Below are 19,616 nucleotides of genomic sequence, written 5' to 3' on the forward strand. Positions count from 1 at the left end.
ATCCATGAGAAATGGTGGGGTCTTTAGGAGGTAGGGGAGTGGGGAGTCTCACAAAAGGAAATTGGATTATCGGGTACGTATACCTTGAGGGAAATACGGGGATGCCCGTTCCACGTGGCCTCTCTTTGCTTCTTGTCTGCGTGGTGTCTACCATGCACCTTAGCCTTAACAAATAGTCGCACACAAGCCCCAATCAAAAAGCAAGCTCTTCCCTAATTAAGTTGTTTACGTCAGGTATTTTGTTACAGTAATGAAAACTGAACACATACAGAGGACACAGGGTCTCCTAAGTCTTCTCCCTACTGCTGTTAAATGAGTATCCATGGTTCTATGTTCCCCACCCAAAAGAGATCACAACTGAAACCAACTCCACTGAAGACTTGTAGAAGTACAAGCGTGTCTACTAGGCTTCATTGTCCTTCCCATTCTCTCTGTGATCTTTTTTTTCCTTCCCCTTTTAGCCAGTGATGGGTCTTGTACTTGTAGGCTGGTACTCCACCACTTAAGTCATGCCTCCAGCCTAGCATTCTGTTATTTTGGAACTGAAGGCTAGCAAACTTTTGCTTCCTGCATTGGCTTCAAACAAGGATCCTCCAGATCTCAGCCTCCTGAGTAGCTATAATTATAGAAATAAGTCATCAGCACTTGGCTGATTCTTAAAACAACAACAACAACACAACCAGAAAGGTGTGGCAGGTAGGGCAAGTAGGTCAAAGCTCAGCCACCCCCAGGCCTAACTCCTAAAGTGCACAATCAATTTCTGCCGTGCCAACAGTGTTCTTCCTAGTAGAACAAGGCACTCGGGATCCTTCCAGTGGCCTTTCATTTATTTCACTGTTCACGTTTTGTGCAGGCTCCTCAGGCTGGGAGCAGGAAATGGTTCCGAGTCCTGAATGCCGAATACAACAGACTTTCAGACGTGAAGGACTGGCCCTACTAGCTGGCAACTGGTTTTACATCAAGAAGACTCATTGACAGAAGAGATCATTTCAGTTCACAAAGCATTCTGGTACCTACTTTCCTTTAAAGTGCCCAGGACACTTGAGACATAGAAGCGGCCATCCCCAGCCTAGGACACAAAGCCCCACCCAGCAAGTCAGGGACTCGGGGACACGTGCAGACTACCGGGCAGTGCTTGGCGCGGTGGCTCTGAGCAGCCTGCTTGGGTGACTCATGACTGGGGTGAGGCCCTTGACTTCCTGTTGACTCCCCACAGCCAGCCAACATGAAATCACCTGTTGGGCCTTTTCTTTCTCTTCCCTCAGGGAAGCTTTCACATTCAAGCTCTGAGAAGTGACTGCTCATTTTTGTACGGGTATGAGTTGGCAGGAATAGCTGTTCTGTCACTCCAGTGTGCCATTTACCCTCTAGTGAGAGATGGTGTCAGAAGCAATGAAGGTAGGGCCTCTTGAGCAGTTCTCAGCAGGCTGTGATAGAAGATCCCCACTCCCACTTTTTTGGTTGTTGTTGTTGCTTTTAACATAGGGTCTTGCTATGTATCCTAAGCTGACCTTCAACTCATCACCCTCCTGCCTCAATCTCTGGAGTAGACAGGAGTCCGGGCACCTGCCACTGCACCCAGCTTCTGCCTACTTTGTGACCTGGAAGATCTTAGGGTGGATCCCAAAGAAATAAGTTAATCATACATAATCAAGAAAGGAGGGTGTTTTCTACATGTGGCTTCTCGGATGTATATATATTTTTTAACCTTATCTTCCTAGTTACTTGGGCATGATGGAGGAAGTAGGGACACATGACCTTCATTACAAGGACAGAAAAATATTGAGGGCACTGGGGTTTCACACCTGCAATCTCAGCTACTCAGTAGGCTGAGATCTGAAGATTGTGGTTCAAAGCCAGCCTAAGCAGAAAAGCCTGTGAGCTTCTTACCTCTAATTAACCATTGAAAAGCCTGAAGGAAAACTGTCGCTCAAATGGTAAAGCACCAACTTAAGCAAAAAAAGCTACACAAGAGCTTGATGCCCTGAGTTCAAGCCTCGATAGCAGAACAAACAATAATAATAGTAGTAGTTGTAATAATAATAAATATGGAGTTAGCATGAAGATTAAAGGGGCATGTACATGAGGAGCCCCCGTCCTGGCACTGCTAAAATGTCTGGCTGCTGTGTTGTCTGTAAGGTGAAGTCTTAGGACAATGTTCTCCAAGGTTCTTATTTGTCCGAGAGGACACAAGGGGGAGGGACAGACTAGCTGGCCATCCATCTTAGATTTCATGTGCAGAGTGAGTAATATGGACTATTTAGAGACCTGCCATTTGGGAAATCAGAATTAATGCTGAGACCTGGCTATAGTTGTGAATCACAGTATTCATGAAAAGTCAAGTCCAGAGTTCAAGTAAGGATAAATGTTTAATTCCCTGATCTCCATCTGACAGATTAAGGAATCCAGAGAGAGGCTGACGTGGCCTGGGCATCAGCAAGCAGGGGCTGCCCACCTGAAGCACCTCAGGCTTCTTAGGCAAGTCCCATCTTCAGCCTGGGTGGATGCCATGCTGATGCCCCACTGAGCTGCCCCTGCCATCTTCAATGGAGGCTGGACCTTTGCCTAACTATGACTTCCCTTTGAAGACATTCCAGCCGGTGAGCAAGGGGAATTATCTGATTGTGTAGCAGTTAGGTGACTCTAGTTTCCTTTCTGGTTTCAGAATTAACAGCTACTCATAAATATTCCAGAGAGAGGCACAGTTAATCCAATTTGGGACCAAAGATTTTTTTTTTCCTTTTGAGGCAATGGTTTAAAGTAAATACAGAGGCTGGGTATAGTGGCTCCCACCTGTAATCTCAGCTATGCAGAAGGCTGAGATTGGTAAGAATGTGATTTGAAATTGGCCTTAGCAAAACTGTGCCAAGATGCCATCTTAAGCAGGTCTAACGGTGTATGCCTGTCATTCCAATTATGTGTGAAGCTTAAGGTAGGAAGATCACTGTCTAAAGACACTTTGGGCAAAACCATGACTTTATTTGGAGAATAACTAAAGTTAGCAGCATGGCTCAAATTGTTAGCAACTGCTTAGCAAGCATGAGGCCCTGAGTTCAAACCCTAGTCCTACCAAGTAAAAAATAAAAAGAAACAAACAATGACCTGTGGTAGTCCTTCTTTGGTATTCTGGACAGAAGGTCTTTATGCAAGAGTAGTGCTGTCTTCATAAATCTGTCAGTTGATCACATGTGTTCATCACACATCTGTTCCCTGGACTTGGAAGTCGGAGAAATGACTAGCAAATACTACTTTCCTACAAAGGCATATTCCTGTGAATGAAGCAGTAATTTATTGGCAGGTACTTGATTTCTCAGACTGGCAAAATACACCACGATGTCATTTGCACAGGTACCATCATGGTAGAAATCCAGCAAATTCTGGATAAAGACTAGTCTACCTTCTCAAGCAAGTTATATCCCCTTATTATGGGCATGCCTCTAATGTTTGACAATCTTGACTCACTGACAAAGCCTCTCTGCTCAGTATAACTTTGGGAAAGGGTCCTTTTTTTCTAAATTCTTATCAACTGTGGTCTGTATCACTACATTGGAATTAATTATGCATAAGCAGTGCCCCAGATGATGGCAGCCTTGTAATTGGGGGGTTTACTTGTCCTCCCATTGTTTAGGATTGGTGATAAGTGGTGGCTGGGTTTCCAGCTGGCACAGAAGCCCCTCTAACCTACAACGTATTATTAGTTCTATTATTCTCAAAGAAAATCGTGTTCTAACTTCCCAGCTGGACTTCCAAGCATTGGGAAGAGATTCCCCCCCTGGAATTTAAGCCTTTGGAAGTTGCCTCAAGTTTGGCAAGTCCTCCTCCCTTTTCCCTTCATTGCCAGGAGACACTGTTACTCTCCGGATGGCAAGAGCACCCCAATGGCTGTCTCCTGAGAAGCTGGGACTACAGGTGTGAGCCACCTTGCTCAGCTTGTGCTATCTAGAACAAACCACTTTCTCAGAAGAAGAGCAAAGAATGGCTATTAATTTGATCTGATAAAGTATGTCTGTGAATCTTTCTTTAGCATTACCAAAGTGAAGAGAAAGGCCCAGAATGAAATCCCACATTGCAGGTTCAGTAGGCCTGGAGCACTCAGAAGCTTCCTGTACTTTATTGTGGCAGACCTATAGATGGGTCTGAGTTTTTCATGTTTGTGGCTATAGCTATGCATGAGAACCACATCTAAGTTTCTTGATGCCCACACCAAAGCATTCGGTTCAGAGTCACGTACACAAGAGGGGCTCAATAAACATTTATTGATCCAGCATTAGAGCTCCATGAGAAAGCATTTCAAACAAGAGCTGAGCTGGTGCTACCAGGCATCTAGACAGATAATCTGGTTATTTCCACCCTCCTCTGTCTTTATCATCCACCCGGCAGTTCAGAAGCAATCTTAAATGTATGCCCTAAACCTCTCTTGTCTTTTTGCCTCTAGCCTGAAGAAGATGATCAATCACTGACTACTTTCTTGAAATGGACTGAGAACTAAGTCCACTTTAAGACTGGATATGGTAGCACATGCCTGTCATCCCAGGTATTTAGGAGACAGAGGTAGGAGACTCACGGTCCATGCAAACTCCAGGAAAAAAGCATGAGATTCTGTCTGATAAGTAGACCAAAGCAAAAAGGACCGAGAAGTGTGGCTCCAATGGTAAAGCACTTGCTTAACTTCTGAGTTCAAACCATAGTCCTTCCACAAAAAAAAAAAAAAGGCTTTGGTACTCTAACTATATTCTACTTTGACCTTTATATCCAGGTAAATCTGCTCTTCTCTGTTCACTTTTAGTTTTATTCTCTCAGCCCAGAAATGCCATCTTTTTGTGTTTTCTGGTATTATGTTAAAAATAGGTCTCCCTGTCTCTTCAGGCAGTCCTGGTCCTAGCCATCTCTGAGGATCTATCTTCTTTTTATGAATATTTAGTAGAATGCCTTGCATAAAGTAGGAAATTTCAGGTACTTACGTGTCCTGTTTGGCAGTACTGGGATTTGAACTCAGGTCCTTGGGCTTGCTAGGCAGATATTCTATCACCGGAGCCACTCCTCCAACCCTTATTTATCCTGCTCAGTAGTTAGTACAAGTGAGTAAAAGAAGGGCAAGATCCTATACTTTGTCAAAAAACCCCAACTGCTAACAAGTATTGGAACTGAGATTTAAACCTGGGCAGTGGGGCTTTCAAGTCTATGACTTATTGCCTCTCTGGACAGTGGACAGAGGGACTGAAGCAACTGGGCAGTAAGAGAGAAGTCTGGAAACGTCTTGATTGTTGGGAGTAGGGCAGGAGTAAGGAGTAGTTTGCCCCACACAAGGAGACCCCCTATGACAAATCATCAGACTGAAGCTCAAGCAGCTTAAAAAGTTCTGCTTCTGAGAGGTACCAAGTCCACCCACTCAGAGGTCTGCTGGTGTGGGTCAAAAGTAAGAAAGAAAACAATTCCTTCTTTTTTTTTTTTTGGGTCCGGTCGTGGGGCCTGAACTCTGGGTCTGGGCGCTGTCCCTCAGCTCTTCAGCTCAAGGCTAGCGCTCTACCACTTGAGCCACAGCGCCACTTCTGGCTTTTTCTTTTTGCTTATGTGGTGCTGAGGAATCGAACCCAGGGCCTCTGGCATGCAAGGCAAGCGCTCTACCACTGAGCCACCTTCCCAGCCCCCATCCATCTTTCTTTTTTGATTACTCAGATCACTGCTCTCTAGCAAGATAAACAGTTCAGAAAGTCTTCAAAGGTCTGCCAGTCTTAGTAGACAGTTTTAAATGACATAAACCTAAATTTAAAATTGCATCTGATCAAGCCAAAAATCCATCAGACTCCAAAGCTACCAACACAATCACATTTAATGGTGTAAGATGAGATCACATTGTAAATAATCTGAAACAGACACAGCTACTAGTTAGCTCGTAGGCTTCCTTTGTACATTCAGGTTTCTTCCCCCTTTTTTTTGTATTAGGCCAAAGGTAAGAAGGGGATCCTGGCTCTAATTCTACTGCTCCTCAGATACCACAGCAAGGCCTCACGTGGCTGCTTCTCCAGACACAGGGGTCCAGACAAGGGCCTTAGTTTGTTGAACTTAGCAGCTCTCTGTGCACATCAGTGGACACAGGGGACGTCAGCTCAAGTTCATGGCATATGGAAAACCATATTCCACACAAGGCGAATGGGCCACACATTTATAAGGAAGTTAAGTTGTTGCTTTACAGTGAGCACCCTTGAATTCTATTATTTCCATAAAGGCAATTTACATTATGTGATCTAAACTACAAGTAGAAAATAGCAAGATATAAATGTCTTAGAGTGTGTCTTTCCTTTCTCCTCAGCCTCCCTCCTTCTTTCTTTCTTTCTTTCTTTTTTGGCTTGAACTCTGGGTCTGGGCACTGTCCCTTAGCTTTTTTGTTCAAGGCTAGTGCTCTACCACTTGAGCCACAGCTCCACTTCCAGCTTTTCAATGGTTAATTTGGAGGTAAGAGTCTCACAGACTTTTCCTGCCCAGGCTGGCTGTGAACTGCAGTCTGTAGGTCTCAGCCTCCTGAGTAGCTAAGGTTACAGGTGTGAGGCACAAGCGCTCCCAGCAGATGTTACAGTCCTTAAGTGCTGTTTCAGGTCATGGCCAGCGATAATACTGCTGCTTAATGAAGTAATTTTATGGCTAACGGAAGATTAAACCACCTTGGACACACTGTCTCTCTGTCATTCTCTCCCAGTTACTGGGACCTACTTTCTTCTCAGAGGCTCAGGGGAAGGGAGATAATCTGGAGAAAGCCCCTAAACACTCCAAGACTATCTTTCTAGAAGGTCTGACATAAGAGGGCTGTTCTGAGAGTCAAAGTGCTTGTGATGTGTGCCTGTCCCAGGGTTTCTGGGAGGGACAGCCCCCTTTCACTCAGCTTGTATGACATACACCTAATTCCAGGTCTTCTTGGTACAAACTATCATTACGATTTACTGAAATACCGTTAGAAAGCAAAGAGATGCCAGCGTCTTGAAAACAGAGCGTGAGACCAACTACACAAATCAAAATTAAACAGGGCTAGATGTAGGCGCACATACCTGTAATTCCAGCTACTAGAGAAGATCAAGGGTCAAGGCTAGTAGTCTAGGCAAAAAGTTAGCCAGACATTCCTGCATTACTATCTCAACAAACGAGCCAGGGGTGGTGCACAGCTGTAATTTCAACTACTTGGGGGGGGGGGGGCAGAAATAGGAGAATTGAGGTATAAACTTGATATGACCCTATCTGATTTAAAAACAACCATAACAACTAAACTAAAAACAAAAAAAGTGCTGGAAGTGTAATTCAAGAGTTAAGAGTGCTTACCTAGCAAGTATAAGAGTTAAGAGTGCTTACCTAGCAAGTATAAGAGTCCTAGTGCCTCCCCTTCCCCCCCCAAAAAAGATTAAATTACTTAGGTCTTGATAGACGCAATTTCTATGTCAACAGAGTGGTTATAAAATCATGTTTCTTCAAACCAGTTTCTGCTGTGTCTCCCGAGTATAGATGCAGGGGAGCATTTTCCCTCTGATGCTTGGTGTTCTGCAGATCTTTGGGCAATGGCATTGGAGGGCCCTCTGGAACAGCAGAGGAATCCAGCAGTGCTCAGAGGGAGCCAAGGGGCAACTCCTCCCTGTGTTTTTGTTGCTTCACGTCTTAGATGTAAAATTTCTCCTGAGAGTTTCTTATAAACCACTCTCAGGTTTATTTGCTTTTTAATAACATGAAATTGCAACCAAAATTGGTTTGGCATTTTCTGTACCTATGAAGTTAGATTTTTTTAAAAGGTGAAACACTCGTTGAAAATACTTACCCAGATTAAATATTTCTCAAATAACGTCATAGGATAAACCAGACAATGGACTATAATTTTGTGCTTCGGTAATTGCTGCTGGTGTTCTTGTTAAAATTTTTTTTCTTTGACATAGGACTCATATTCTTTCTTTCTTTCTTTCTTTTTTTTTTTAACAAAATAAAACCTACCAAGAATGTTCTCTTCTTGCTTTCCCGATTTCTACATAATTGTGCTAATATACTAGCTAGGGCAGTTATATTTTAAATGGCATGCATATATTTAGCAGTATAATTATGCAAATTCTACCATGTTTGTGACTGTAAATATCCTTTAGGAGCAGTCACTTAGTATCTAGTTCTGAAACAGTTTTGGAAGGAATCTGGCTGAAATGTTCAGAATTCACTCCTGACTTTACTTACCTGTCCTGGGCAAATGTGGGGAGACTGGAGTGTCCCCCATCTCTTAGTTACTAGGCACAATACTGCCCTGTAGAAACACATATACCCTGGACATGAGGTAAAACTAATCTATCAATGGGCATTACACCCCAAGTCCTTGTGTGTGGGTTTTGTGTGTGTGTGTGTGTGTGTGTGTGTGTGTGTGTGTGTGTGTGTGTGTGTGTGTGTGTGTGTGTGTGTGTGTGTGAGTATTGGAGCTTGAACTCAGGGCCTAGGAACTGTCCCCATAGCTTTTTTTTTTTCCAAGGATTTTTTTTTTTGTGGTGATACTGGGATTTGAACTCATGTCCTCATACTTGCTAAACAGCAGCTCTGCCACTGAGTCACACATTCAACCACTGCTTTTTTTTTTTTTTTACTCAACATTGGTACTCTACCATGTAAACCACAGCTCTGTTTTCAGCTTTTTGGTTAATTGGAGATAATAATCTCACAGACTGTCCTGCCTGGGTTGGCTTTGAACTGTGTTCTTCAGCTCTCAGCCTCCTGGGTAGCTAGGATTACAGGTATCAACTACTGGTGCTCAGCAGCCCTGGGTTTTTTTTTGAGACGAGGTTTCACCATGCAGCTTAGGCTGGCCTCTGATCCTCCTTCTTTGGCCTTCACCAGTTCTCAGCTTACAAGCATGCACAACCCTGCCTGGCAAAAAGTAGACATTCTTCAATAGACTTTGATATAGTATGCTTCTTACCAGCTTTGTGATAGTGGAAAAGCTACTGAACCTCTCTGATCCTGTTTCCCACATCTCTAAAATGGGGATGCACAGCACATGGTTGTGATGATGACTTCAATATGAGACTTATGGAAACGCTTACCCTCATGTGTGTGCAGAAAAGGCCCCTGATATGTAGTAGCTGCCCCTCATACCACTGCTGGCCAGCCTAGTCCTTGCATTCAAAGTGCAGTGTCAGACACAGCTGTGGCTGGAAAGCAGGGAGGACACAGACCATGCTTTCTGTCCCTTGCTCTACCTGTTTAGGTAACAGTGTAGGTGGGTGGAAAGGCAGAGAGCAGAAGTTGTGGGTTCTGGTTCCCTTTATTGGAGAGCTACATGGCTCACTTCCCTCACCAGTTATGGGGAGAAGGAATGAAACAGTAGTAGAAGCATGGTCTTTCCTCACACCGGCACTACATGTGAGGTGTGTGTGTTTTTGTCTATGGTGTGTGTGTGTGCACGCAGTGTCACTGGATGGATCTTGGCAAGCCGCCCCCCCATCTGCCCTCACCATCAATTGCCCCCTGTGGAGCTAATTAGCAGGTGAGGAGTGGGAGCTGTTTGTACATTGCAGGGGTCCAGGAAGCCACGTGAACATGTACAATCTCGTTCAGAGTGACGGCCATCATCATGGGAGCTGGCCACCATGACTGCAGTTCAGGGTGCAATCATCTTAGTGCATTTTTCTAATATGCTCAATTGTAGGTAAACACACAGTCATTTGATTCCTGAGAAGGTTTTCTAACGCAAGACAGGAACATGTGGTTTTGAGGTAGGCACAGGGGTGTCTGAGGGCAGCAGGCCAGGGCAGAAGACTGGGTGTTCTAAAAGAGAACATAAGGTGGGCGGGGGGGGGGGGGCAGACATTTCACAGGTTCCACTGCTTCCATACTAGGTGCTCAGTGATGGTTGGCAGGTGATCAAGTGAAGCACCAGCTGCTGGAGACCGGGAGGACACCACAGCTGGCCATCACGGACCCAGAATGCAGGAGGTGGATGGAGCTGAACCTCCCGTCCTCTGCCACCCACCAGGCAGGGCAGTGTGGGATGTGGCAGGAGGTGGGACCAGCCTGGAGGCTGATTCTTTTTCTTGTCCCCTCACTGAATTCTATGGCTCTAAGTCCCCCCTTTAGCAGTTATGCACCATTCCCTGCCCTGCCCCCTGCTGCCCGCCATTGGGACCATCTATAGCCCTGTCCCATAGCTCTCAGCACACGCTCCTGAGCCTTTGTTGTGTCTTGCTAGCTTCCTCTGTAGTGGTGATGCTGGTCTGTGTTGATGAACCGCTGTGGGTGTCCCTTCCTAGGCATCTTAGAATTTCATTGCTAAGGGCTTTGGGAAGGAGGCAATGAATATTTTTCCAATCCTTAAGTTTTCTTAGTTCTACATAAGCAAGCCAGTCATTGTTGCGGGTTTTCTAACTGCGGGGGTTAGAATTTATTGTTGCATTAAAGACTTTCAAATGTTCATGTTTATTCTCGTTCTGTTCTCCTGGAAGCCCTCTGCATGAGATCCTTATGAGTAAATAGACACAGAGGGCCAGCTTTCCATGACAACATTCTGCTAGAATGGACAGAGCTTTCTGAGTTGTGTATAAAAACAGTTCACTAGACAGTTCCTAATTCATTCACAAGTTTGGACTTATTTTTTATAAAGTAATATAATAATGCCATTTTTTAGTGAGGGGCAGTGGTCTAAGAAGGTTCTAAGTAACTGAACACCAGATTTTAATTTTTTTAATTTTTTGTTTATTTTTGTCTTGGCAGACTGGGGTTTGAACTCATGGCCTTATGTTTGCTACACAAATGTGTTAATACTTGAGCCACACTTCCAGCCCTACATGCTTTAGTTCCTTTCAAACACAGGCTACTTCTGCCCAGAGCTGGCCTTGGAGGGTGATTCTCTTATTTTTACCATATAACTAGGATTGCAGACATGCAATTCTTCAAGATATGGTTTTGCTATATTTGTGTGTGTAGGCTGGTGTTTAACCACGATTCTCCCATCTCTGACTTCTATATCACTAGGATTACAGGCATGTGTCACCACTACCAGCCCCTGATTCTTATTTCTTACATTTCCTCCTTCTGAATTCATATATGACAGCTGTTACATATGCCAACCTCTGCAGTTTCCATTTCTTTGACCAGATTTTTTACCAAGTTCTCCAATCCATTCAGGCTTTAGCAATGTCCTGTATCAAAGTTAGCTTTTCTGTTGTTACTTTATAGATTTTTTTGGATGATAGAGGAGAAAGGCTCAGGACTGATGAAATAAAATACAATTATAATATTTAAGAAGCAATTTTCAACGCCTTAGTCACTAGAAAAACTTCGCTGATTTCAGCACCACTTCCAAATAACCATTAAATTTAAACCATGTCATGTTCACAGACACTCACATTTTTATCATCTCGGAAGACAGGGCAGTAACCCATTCCTGTCCCCAAGCCATATGGAGAAACAAAATGACATCCTAAAAGCAAAATATCAATCGCCACTGTGAACCGTTAAACTCCGCAGTCCTTAGTGACTCCCCATCACCTCTTGACCCACTTGTCTGAATGGCTTCGGTTAAGAATACTTTTCTTGTGAACGACTCAAGCCTTGTGAGTCCGAGTGCCACACTACAGGACTGAGCTCCCTTGTGGCTACACCTGTCCTTCCTAGTGCATACTCCTGCGGTACCACACCCAACCCCACCCGCTCAGCAACCGTGCAGGGAGCAGCCTTCTCTGCTGCCAGCTTTCTCCTCTCCTGCTTTGATCTCTAGAGAACACCGTCTGCCAGGGCCCCAGGCCTTACCTGGTCTCTCTGTCTTTGGGGATTGTAGCAGTGCTGTAGGCATACACTTGCTTCTCAACGAGAGGAGGCCCGAGGTCCACAATGCCGGATAATCCTGGCGTGTTCCGTGGCTTTTCAATATACACCAAGGTGCCTGGCTCCTTTTTAAAAGACTGGCGACTGGGCGAGGCCCGGTCGGGTGCATTGTTGTGAGGGTGCATGTCTATCATTCTCAGGTCACCGACTCGGTGAGGAGAGGCAGGGGGTGTTTTGGAGCCCAGGGTCGGCAAATGGCTGTCGGGATATTTCCTGGATTTCTGTCTGTACAGTGACTGCTCCATGTGCATCTCTGCTTGCAAGGCGGGGTTACAGTAAGCACTGGCCGACCGAATCGCCGTGCGGTGATAGGCAATGATATGGTCGGGGACATCCAGGGGGTGCCCGCCGTGCGACGAGGCAATGCTCATCCGTCCCTCGTGGTACAGGTAAGGATCCGCATAGAAGCTCTCGTTCCTGTACAGAGCCATGTTTTTGCCGCTCAGGTCCTCATCAGGCTTGACGTCTCTCCTTTCCAAAATGGCGCTGGGGCTTGGCGAGATGGATCTGGAGACCGGCAGGCTGGACAGTCTGTCTCTGGGGATGGTGGCATTTCCAGGAATAACCATGGGGCGTGTGCCCCCATAAGGAATTCTGGATGGGGAGGGGGGCATGGAATGGGGCGCAGGCGTGGATGGTGGCGAATTGGGAATTGCATGGGCTGGGTGAGCTGTGGATCCAGGCCGAGAGGCACCGGGGCCATCTCCTCTTGCATACACAAGTTCCCTCTGCATCTGGAAATAAAGCAAGGAATTAGAAAGCTGGCTTCGATGTTCACGTTTTTTAGAGAAATCACAGTGTAAATGTGGTTTTCTTGATGTGCGAGTCAAAAGAATGTCCCTCTCCTGCAAGATGCCTGTACCCTAATTCCTGAAACCTGTGAATGAGGTCCCTTAGAGATATGACCGAAGGCAAAGACCTCATCGATATGGAATATTGGCTGATTCAATCAATCACAAGCGTGATTGATTGGGAGGGGAAGGTAGGAGGGTCAAGGTCAAGAGTGATCTACAATGATAGTCCTTCTACCTAGAGAGAAGAGAGGGAGGAAGGGAGAAACAAAGGAAAAGAGTAAGGAAGGAAGGAGAGAAGGGAAGAATGAGAGGGAGGGAGAGAGTAGGAAGGAGGGGAGGGACAAGGAAGGAGAGAAAAGAAGGGAAAGAAAAGAGAGAAATTAGAAAAATGTCATGCTGTTGATTTTGAAGTTGAAAGTAGAAATCAGAAGACAAGAAAGAATATAGGCAGCTTCTAGAAGATGCGAAAGTTACATAAAGGGAGTTTTCCTTGACTCTCCAAAAAAAGTAAGGTCCAGCTGACAAGTTGATTGGCATTGGCCCATGGAATTAATTTTGTGATTCTGATCTCTATAAGATAATATATTTGTGGTGTTTTAGGCCACTCTTGTTCTTTTGCAGTGCTGGAGTTCAAATGCAGGGCTTCACACATATTAGCAAGTGCTCTGCCACTGAGCTTTATCCCCAGCCCTAAGTCATTAAGGAATTTGTTACAGCAACCACAGAAAATGAACACACCGGATGGACGTAGAGCTCAGCACTGTGGGACTGAGGATGAAATGGCACACTGGTTTACATTTGGAACTCACAGCTTCTTAAGACACTTAACACATGTGGGTCTAATGTATATCAACAGTACTAAAATGGTGCTTTCTGATTTTTGTCTATTGTTAACAATCACCTGCCCCATCTTCCCAAGCCAATCTAATGCAGGGACAGGACTGAAGAAGCAAGGGGTGGGCATGACTCGTATGGAGAGAGGTCCTCTTTCACCAACTCTTATCTGGGGCCAATGAGAAAATAGCATTGAGAAACTGGGAGGGGAGTAATGGTCTGGAAAAAAATTGTAGGAATCATAGTGAGGAAGGCAGTAGGGGAGAGGAAGGAGACCCCAAGCATGGTCCAAATGACACTCTGGGATGCCATGCGCTCACAGGGCTTACAGGAGCATATCACCATAGGCTGGAGCTTCATGGCCACAAGGCCTAGACTTCTGGATAGTTCAAAGGTGAGGATCTGCCAGGCCCCAGTGGCTCACACCTATAATCTTAGCTACTCAGGAGACTGAGATCTGAGGATCACCGTTTGAAGCCAGCCAGTGCAGGAAAGTCTGTGAGGCTCTTCTTCCAATTAACCAACAAAAAGCCAAATGTGGAGCTGTTGTTCAAATGGCAGAATGCCACCCTTGAGTGAAAGAGCTATGGGACAGTGCCCAGGTCCTGAGTTCAAACCCCAGCACTGGCACCAAAAAGAAAAAAAAAAAAAAAAGAAAGAAAAAAAAGAAAAAAAAAGTGAGGACTCGCAGTGAGTCTTTTCCTAATTCTCCGTTTGGAGAGTTAATAATGGGAGAATCAAGTTAAAAGGGAAAGAGGAGGAATGAGTTTGTAATTTGCCATTATAGCACCATGTTCAGAAAAGGGCAGACTAAAAGTTAGAAATGACTTCAGGAGGGGCTGAGAAGGTGGCTCAGTGGTAGAGCGCTTGCCTTGCATGCCTGAGGCCCTGGGTTCGATTCCTCAGCACCACATAAGCAAAAAGAAAAAAAGCCAGAAGTGGTGCTGTGGCTCAAGTGGTAGAGCGCTAGCCTTGAGCTGAAGAGCTGAGGGACAGCACCCAGGCCCAGAGTTCAGACCCCACAACAGGACCCCCACCCCCCCCCCAAAAAAAAGAAATGACTTCAGGAAATGATTATTGATACACCTTGGCTTCGGTTGAGACCTGAGATGGAAATGCCGGCTGAAGTTCTCCCCTTGTTTGTACGCAGAGGGAAGGGAAAGGAGAAAGCAGTTCTGGGGCTGTTTGTGCCCTGTGGGAGCATTTCCTGTCCTGATTCCTTCCAGGAGATGCAACCATCAGGATGGGCATGAGATAATAGCATGGAAGAAGGGCGGGGCTCATATGAACAAGAAGCAAGATGTGCAGCTAAAAGACTTGTGGTGTGACTGCTGAGGGAAGAGAGAAAAAGGACAGGCAACAAGAGCAGGTTGAAAAGGGAACCAAGCCCAGTGCGTTGGATATGAATGAATGGGGTCTTTCCCATAGGAATGTACTGGCTTAGTAAGCACTTAATAAGCGCCCGGCATTGCTCCATGACAGAATTTAGAATAAGCCCCTACTCCTTGGGGAGAGGGGAAAGGCTTTTATACGTGGTGGGATGTGGGACAAGAACCCATGGGTCTTCCTGGCTTCCTTATCTTGTCCCTGGAAGGATGTAGCAGAGTAGTGTCCTCGGCCACACAAAGGAGCTTTTCAGAGTCTGGTGGACTGTATAACAAAAGTAACCAATTATGTGTACAAACAAGGTACAAAGAGCAACAAAAGAAAGTCTTCTAGGTGTGGGTTTCCCAAACACCACTGAAGTAACCTTTTCACTCCCTAGGGAACCCAGAGGAAGCAGGGTCCTCAATGGTAATTAAAACTGTTCATCTCCACCTTCCTCATCTCCCTTCCAACACTCAAGAGGTTTCTGGACTACAGGCTAGTCTGTCCTCCCTCCTCTAAATCTCACGTGGGGGACCCCTTCACCCACGGAGCTCTCTCCCAAGTCCTCACGATGGAGGATTCACACCTGGGCCCTGGTTGCATATCTGGCTGCAGGTGCTTGGAGGCTCCAGCCCACGTGATCCTCTCTCTGCCCACTTGACATCCTCATGACTCTAGTGCTCAGTGACAGACCAGGGTGGCCAGTCCCAAGGCCACGGTGAGATAATACACCCGACTGAGTCTCATTGCAGAATGAAGCAACCATCTGGGAATTTTGCAGGAAGTCAGCATGGATCCTCTGTGAGTACTTCTACCTCTCTTGTCTATCATGAGTTAGGATTCATTGAAAAGGTTCAGCTCAGAGTAAGCAACCCACAGCTTTCCTAGGTCATAAATTCTGTGAGGGACTGGCTAAGTCAGCAGTGGGCTGATCACGAAATCCCCCAGGCACACCACACAGTGCCCCAGACCCTACAGTGCCATAATGAACCAAAAGGAACTTTAAGATGAACTTGTTACATCAGCTCCAACATGCCACTGTGTACAAAACATCATACAGAGCCCAAGATGAGTCACCCACAAATGGCAGGTATCATTGTCACTATTGTGCTTAATAGAGACAAAATTCCAAATGCCTAGAGCTGCTGGGATGCACAGTATTTCTAACCAGGCAGTCACTGTTCTCTGTTTTATTCTCTGTGACTGGCTTCGAATAACATTTTCTTTTCTTTTTTTATCCTTTCATTTTGCTAGTACGGGGGGGGGGGGTGGGGGAAGGGGTGCCTTGTACTCTGTTTGTTCATGGCTGGTGCTCTACCACTTGAGCCACACCTCCAGCCCAACTTTTTGATGGCTGACTAGAGATGAAGGCTTGCATACGCCTGAGTAGCTACAATTACAAGCTTGAGCCACTAGCACCCAGATAACATCTTTAGTTGGCCAATCTTGTGTCCAGTTAACACACAGCAAAAATATCTCTTTCTTGGCAAGAGCGGAAAAAGAGACCTCAAGACTCTAGGGAGCACAGAACTCTTTTGAAGGAAAATAATATGAATGAAAGGAGAATGTCAAACTCATTGTAATTAATTCAGGGAAACTGAGTATCTTTCTTTTAAAACAGCAGAGGAATATTTAAAAACAGATTTGGTTGTATGAAAGGAATAGTTTAAGAGTTAGGATTTATAACTAACTTTTAACAAAAAAATACAAAAATCTCATTTGAGGGATTAAAAAGCATGTGTAAAGGTGATCAGAAACATAACAATTCATCAAGAATGATGCTGCCACGCTGTATTGTGCCTTCCTAAGGGGAATGAGGATGCCTGGCAAAATATCTAGTCAATACCCAGCAATCAGTCAATACCAAACAATCAGAACGGAAGCTCAACTGGTATGGATAGAGCCTGGCCCTTGGCATCAGCATTCTGTAGTTGCTGGTGATACCTTAGCCTTCCTTGACTGCTTTAAAATAATCTTGCTATTATCTGGAATGAATCCTCATGTTATCCACAGTGGAACCCAATACAAACATTCAATCATGGCAGAGCAGGTAATCTGAGGTTTAAGTCTCCATCAAAAAGGGAGCCTTAGAAGTTGGGCGCTTTTGTAAATTCTTATGTGGGTTTGCCAAGCTGCATGACTTCTCAAGATTGAGTTTTAAAAAGCACCCTGATAATTTCATCCTCGGCTCTAAAGAGAGCCAAAGATGAGAATGACATGTGATCCCATTATAATTTTGAAAGCTACCGCTAGAATCAACTCTTCAAATGAGGTAACTTCAGTTCATGCACCAAATGACACGGAACAACTTAAGGCAACTCTTACATGTTGGAAAGACTGGGAGATGAGAAGAGAGAATCTCTTTTCTACATCTGCAGTGTGATATGTGGAGATCCCTTGCTATTCCAGTACAAAGTAGACTTTATTCCTCCACACAGCTTCTGTGACTGAACAGTTAAGACTTAGTAATTCATCATTTTTAAAACAACCTATCAGGCTAGCATTCCTCCCATGACAATATCTTCCTAGTCAGATACCTAAAGTGTTTTATTCCATTTTTTCTCTTTTACATTTCTGCCTAGCAAGTAAAGACATGGAATTAAATATATATTAACTGCACAAGACTCACACTCATACCTCATAGGAGAAAATTAGATTGGTCTTATAAAGTAAAATAAATCACACATACACACACACACACACATACACAAGTGTCATTCACTTAAAGACTCCACTTGAGTCTCTTATTCTCAAGCAAGCATCTCATTTAATCTTAGTAAGTTAAAAGTTTCTAGATATGTCTTTGAAGTATTTTCTTTTTCTCCAGGAAATTTCAACCTTTAGGTGAGCTTTATAGACAGATCATATAAACATAAAAATAAAAGAACTTCCTACTAAAGGTTATCCAGATTCAACACAAATACTTATCGGCCTTCACCTAGGCACAGGCACAGAAAACGTCCAATGATCTGGCTGTATATGAAGCACAGTGCTCTCTGGTGGGTATCGCCTTTCCCTCTTTCTATTTCCGCCCCAATTGCTACTGTGCCTTGTGGCTGAAGTCCTTCCGGGTCTTGTAAACAAGGAGGTGTATTCCAGAGCCTCATCACCATGGCCCCAGCAGATGGCTGCGATTGGGGCCTATGCCCCCAGCGCCCAGCTCAATCAACAGTGTGCTCATACTCCCAGCAGATGAGAAAATACCGAGGAGAATTTGGAATTAATCATCTGAAGACTGAGTTAGGGATCTTTATATACAACTATATTTTACGTCCACAAAGCTCTGTAAATCAAATCAAAAGTCACCGATTCAGAAGTTTCTTAGAAGTAAGAAGGATCATCTTAAAATTGTTTCTGGGGAAAAAAAATAGCACGAAGAAAAAAAAGACCACCTATTTATCACTGTTTGGGGGAAACTCTCACAGAGCCACAGCTCTTTGTGGAACATTTAAAACACATACATAGAGGCTTTGTGGAAAGAGAATATTAGGTATAGTTGATAGCATTTTCAACCCCACCCTTCCAAATCTAGAATTTGTAAACATACCACTCCATCAGACCATACAATGAATTAGCCAGAGAAAAGAGAAAAAGATTCTCACAAGGTGCTTTCATCCTGAAAGAATTAAAGCTACTTACGTTTTCTTAAGGAAACCACCTGTATAATTGGCAGTGTGCAAAAAGCACATTGGCTCAGCTCCTGGTTCCGCGATTCCTTTGTTTGCCTGTTTCATCAAAATCCTCAGTCCCACACTCAGATATTTTAGACAGCTTTGTCTTCAGAGTGGAAATCATCAGGAAGGACACAGACTGAGAATCATTCCTCAGCCCAAGAAAGACCATTTTGTTGTAGCCAGCCTTGGAGGGAAGCTGCCTACAGCATGAATAAAAAAAAAAAAAGTAGCCCTCCCCAGCGATAAGCCAATTTCTCCTCCCCTTGGAAATTAGTCACTGAATAACCTCAGCCCACATCCAACCACAAACTACCACACCGGTGACTCAGTCCCTTAACAATTGCTTACAGGGAAACACACACCAAGGAAGGAACTCGGAGAGAGGCCTAGGTACATGGGTTAACAAGGAAGGAATAGATTACCGAATAAGATTTTACTGAAGGTGAAGAGATCCTTAAAACAAGTAAACAGACACAAAGCCAGCAGAAAACTCAGGGTGGCTGATTCACCCCCCAGGACCAATCCTCAGATCAGTTTTCTATGGAGAAAACCTAGCCCAGCACTCAAAATTCATTCTGCTCCCAGACTTTTGAAGTTGGGACAGATTGGCATGCGAAGGAAACCTGAGCCTCTCCCTGGGTTGATAATAAAAAACAGCAAGTGATAACCAGAGCTGTCTACTTATTAACCAGTGTCATTTCATCAAGCCGAATATTGAGCAGCAGCCATTCCACAGTGTGTGTGTAGCAGGGCTGAGCAAGCTGCTGCCATCGGTTCTAGAAAATGAATCTGAAACAAGGAGGAAAAATAGAGAAGGCAGGCCACAGTTATTCAAAGAGAAGATTCAAGAAGAAACCAGAGCCCTTAAGGAGATGGATGGGGAGGCAACTGGGCATTCTCCAGAGATGTCTCCTGTACACTCTCTACCAGGACAGCCATGTTTTTCCAGGAAGAAAGGCACAAACAAGGAGATGTATGTCCCCAGCAAGAAATGGCTTGTGAGCACCCAGCCAGGAGTGGGTAGTACACCTGTAACAAAAGGTGAGCAGGCCAGCAAGCTCTCTTTGCTCTCAGGCAAGCTCTCCTTATTCATTCTCCTGCTTCCGGAACTCTGAAA

The 19,616-nt window shown here is 44.7% G+C and overlaps 1 protein-coding gene across 1 annotated transcript in view; it reads right to left on the bottom strand.

The window, feature by feature from the left end:
• Positions 1–19,616, bottom strand: part of Kiaa1217 (KIAA1217 ortholog) — a 285,533-nt gene that overhangs the window by 41,141 nt on the left and 224,776 nt on the right. Inside the window, exon 6 of the mRNA XM_042686130.1 lies at positions 11,755–12,563. Within this exon, the coding sequence (XP_042542064.1) occupies positions 11,755–12,563 (809 nt within the window). The remainder of the gene's footprint in view (positions 1–11,754; positions 12,564–19,616) is intronic.

The sequence above is a fragment of the Dipodomys spectabilis genome, unplaced genomic scaffold (assembly GCF_019054845.1).
Source record: "Dipodomys spectabilis isolate Male_0828 unplaced genomic scaffold, ASM1905484v1 ptg000096l, whole genome shotgun sequence".
NCBI classification, from domain to species: Eukaryota; Metazoa; Chordata; class Mammalia; order Rodentia; family Heteromyidae; genus Dipodomys; species Dipodomys spectabilis.